A 4,270-nucleotide genomic window follows, 5' to 3' on the forward strand; every position below is an offset into this window, starting at 1 on the left:
TATATAGATATTTAATATTCCAATAAATTATGCAAGGAAAAAATTAATAATAGAATAAAGTACTTCTAATGATAAAGAATGCTATATTTATTTTAAAATTCCTTTATTATTGTTTCGTAAATATTTAATAAAATATGTATAACTATAATGAATTTTATTGTATGTACAAACATATTTGACTTTAAAAATGTGTTATATATTTTTTATCTTAATTTTATTTAAAATAAGAAAAACGTACATTAAAATAAATTTATAAGAATACATATATAAATACTCAAAATAGATAACTTAATTATTTAAAGAAGTGCACTGATTAAATAATTTTTTTATTGATCCTTTTAGATATAAACAAAGAAAAATAAATTTATTTTTACACATTTCGATATATTTAGTATATATGCTATATATAACATATCAAATATATATATAGTTCATTTCTCTACATAATAAAATTGTAATTACTAATTTTACGGATATTATCTTATTAATAATTCTAATTTTATAAGAATTATACTTTAGTAGAACCTATTATTATTGAAAAATATGGAACATTTTAACAATATAATAATAGTATTAATGGAATTATAAATTAATATTGCAGTATATTGTACAATACGTTATAGTACTTTTATTATAATATATTTTTAATTTTCTATATAAGCTCATCTAATGTTTAATTATCTATAATATATTTAACAAATTGTATTTATATTGTACCATGTAAACTCAGATACCTATATAATTTACACGGTTATAAAGAATGATTCATTTTTCGTTGTATCAAAAGTTTTGATAATTATAATTTTTATTTATATTAAATTTTTTGCACTATTTATAAATGAATATTTTTTTATTTATAAAACTTATTTTTTTTTTAATTAAATATGTATAGTTAGGATATGTACTCAGTAAAAAGAATAAAGAAAACGAAAAAACAAATGTAATATTGGTGAAAAGTTGTTGCATTCAAATTTATTAATTTTAATATATTCCCAATTAATTAAACTTATAAGTAATATACGGGATATAATATGTTTATTACAGATAAAAAAGTTTATCTATATAATCTATTAAAATATATGATTTCGTTATATTCCTATTTATAGTGTTAGACTTATTGTGTTAATTGTTATATATTCTTTTAAAAATACGTAGTTTCCTAAATATATTTTACAGTAGCAGCACAAAAAATCAACTTAAGTATAAGAATACATAATAAATTCTTAAAAATACTTTTAACAGCAACAATATATTATACCTCAATATTTCTGTTACTTATCTATTGTAATTGTGAGAATAATAAATATAAAAATATTATATGCCCAAAATATTACTGTAATCATATAATATATAACATTGATTATCATCACTAAAAAGTGTTATATTTCATCTGAATAATTAAAAAATATCTAAATTTAAAATACTATTTATAAATTACAAAAAATAGATTCTCATAATTTAACATTAATATATTCTTATTTCTTTGATATATTATTTTCGTGATAACATTTATGAATGCACTTATTTGGTTTTATTCAGAATTCCACGTAGTTCAATCTTCTGATTTCTGCACTTCAAATAATGTTTCCATATAAAATAAATTTTAACACACTTAAAAAATTTATCATAATCTATATATAAATTATGAAAAAATGTTCTATTATATAATAAATAATGGAAAAAAAAAAATTATTCATAAGTAAAACTTTTCAGTTTTAGAGACATTCCTCGCTTATGAATATACTTTTTATCCATTTTTTTATAAAATAAATTCATATTTGTCTGAATTATTTATGCTTTCTCTAATATTAAGAAAAAATATACAAATAGTTTTAATTTTTATAAAATATATATTTTCTTATTTATTAGGTATCAATACCGTGCATTAATTGTCTTATATATATATATATATATATATATATATTTATTTATTTAATTAAATTATTTTATATTTTTACTTTCCAAGAGGCTTGCATTGAGGAAAAAATAACCATAAAAAATAATACATTATTAACAGTGTATTTTAATATAATGAAGAGCAAAACCGTAAAGAGATTAACGTGATAATCGACATTATATATTTCTATAAGTCCAAATAATAATTTGTACTTTTCTTTTATGAAAGAAAGTATAAAGTTAAATAATTAAATAATTGCAAATATTGCGCTTTTTATTTTATATAGAAAATAGAAACTAACTGTTTTGTAAAAAAGACTCTGGAAATACAAATAATCCAATAAATGCATATACATCTAACGTTACAAAGAAAATTAGTAAAATAAAAATACATAACGCTAAATAATAAATATATATCTATGTATGCGAGAAAATATATTCACTTAATTTCATTAAAAAAAGAAAAGATGCGTTTAGAGTTAATTTAAAACTAATATTGCGTTTTCTTTATAACCTCAAATAATATACATTTTATGCTAGAAAGAGAAAAAAAAAAGAAAATAGAAATTTTCATATAAAATGAAAATTAACGCACTTCAATAAAATTATATAAATCTTTCAATTATATAGTAATTTAAACTCTCACAATTAAATTTTTTATTAAATCAATTTTAATAAAAATATGTATAATTAAGTCATAATATTTATCCAATGTTAAATAATACTTTATAATATATATTGAAGAATTCTTATACGTTCGAATTCGCAATAAATTTATAAATATATTTTTTTTCTGTTGTTCATTAAAATGGCCATCTATGTTTATTAGCATTTATAAATTTCAAGCAATTATGTTTATGTTTAATAAGTGTACAACTAGACATATTACATGTTAATAAAAAGTTCTTTAAAGAAAGTAATATAATCCTTTCCATAAATTTATCCTTTCCTAAACTTAATTTTTTCAAATTTTTTAACTTTTTTATGGTAATAAATAATCCATAATATAAGTATGACACCTAATATAAAAAAAGGTAAGAAATACATTATAATTCCGAATGTATTACCTATTACATATGTATAATTCTCGGTTCCTTCTACCCATTCTGCACTTTTCGATAACCATGGTAAATGTGTCTTTACGAATACTATAAATTTAGACAACCATCCATTTTTTATTTTGCTCAGTGATTTTAAAGGCTCCCATAAACCTGATACTTCCAGCAAACTTTTCTTAGAAACCAAGCCTAATGATAAATCAACTAAGAGAACCGCTAATAACAACAATAATAATATTAAAGGTATAGCAAGCCGGAAGCCGTATTTTTTACATGTTATTCTTTTGTAAACCTTGTTAGTAATTGTTCTGTTGCTTTTAAGAAAATCCATATAATCAAGTTCTTTGAATATTTTTTTTTCTAAAAAGGAATATTTTTTTGTTTCAAATGTATTCAATTTATTTTTCATAGCTTTTGCTTGCTTTCTCGCGTTCTTTGATGAAAATCCATCTGATTGTACATTTAATATTGTGACTCCCTTTTCATTATAAGATATATCTTTTCTTTTGCTCACTCCATTATTTGGTATTTCTCCGTTTAACTTTACGATGTTGGAATTATTGTTCTTGTGATATTTCGTTAGTAATCTATAAATTCTTGTATCATATTTTCTGCCAGCGATGCAGTTCTCTACCACATAATTGTTACACAGGATCTATAAGATGAAACAAAGCGTAAATATTTGTTATTTAATAAAATAAATAATCTTATAGTAAAATAAAATATTAATGAAAACAAAAAACAAAAATATGTATTTTATAAATATCTATAATACTGTTATACCATATCTTTGTTAAAATGACACATCCAGTTTAAATGTATTAACAAAACAATTCTAATTAAAAAAAATAAATTCATTTTTTGCTCCATAATATAAATATTTTAATATTTCAGTATATTCAATAAATAAAAATCTAACAGTAATGGAATGTTCTAATTATAAGGAACAACATACATATTTTTTAAAATTATATATTTTCACTTAAATATATAATATATTGCATATAATTGTAATATCCTTTAGAACAGAGAAAAACAGAAATATCTTTAAATATATATTCCACAATTTTTATCTTAATATTTTTTTTTTGAATCCAAGTTTTCATTAAAATAAAATGACATTAACTAATTCATAAACATTCAAAATATATAATTTAATTATTTAATGTAATGTAGTAATTAAATAATTTTTTTATTAATTTTTTTAGAAAAAAAAATATAATATTTCTATATATTTGCAAATTTGAGTATACATAGTATATGGAGTGTATAGAATATAGATAACATGTTGTTCTACATATTACCATAATTATTAC

The 4,270-nt window shown here is 19.2% G+C and overlaps 1 protein-coding gene across 1 annotated transcript; it reads right to left on the reverse strand.

Annotated features, from left to right (window-relative positions):
• Positions 1–2,835: 2,835 nt before the first annotated feature.
• MKS88_000192 (uncharacterized protein) lies at positions 2,836–3,812 on the reverse strand (the record flags this gene model as incomplete). Its single annotated transcript, XM_067219264.1, has 2 exons — positions 2,836–3,609; positions 3,738–3,812. 2 exons carry the CDS (start codon positions 3,810–3,812, stop codon positions 2,836–2,838), a joined length of 849 nt encoding a protein of 282 aa, XP_067070407.1.
• Positions 3,813–4,270: the final 458 nt, after the last annotated feature.

Source organism: Plasmodium brasilianum (genome assembly GCF_023973825.1).
Source record: "Plasmodium brasilianum strain Bolivian I chromosome Unknown PB_00_05, whole genome shotgun sequence".
NCBI classification, from domain to species: Eukaryota; Apicomplexa; class Aconoidasida; order Haemosporida; family Plasmodiidae; genus Plasmodium; species Plasmodium brasilianum.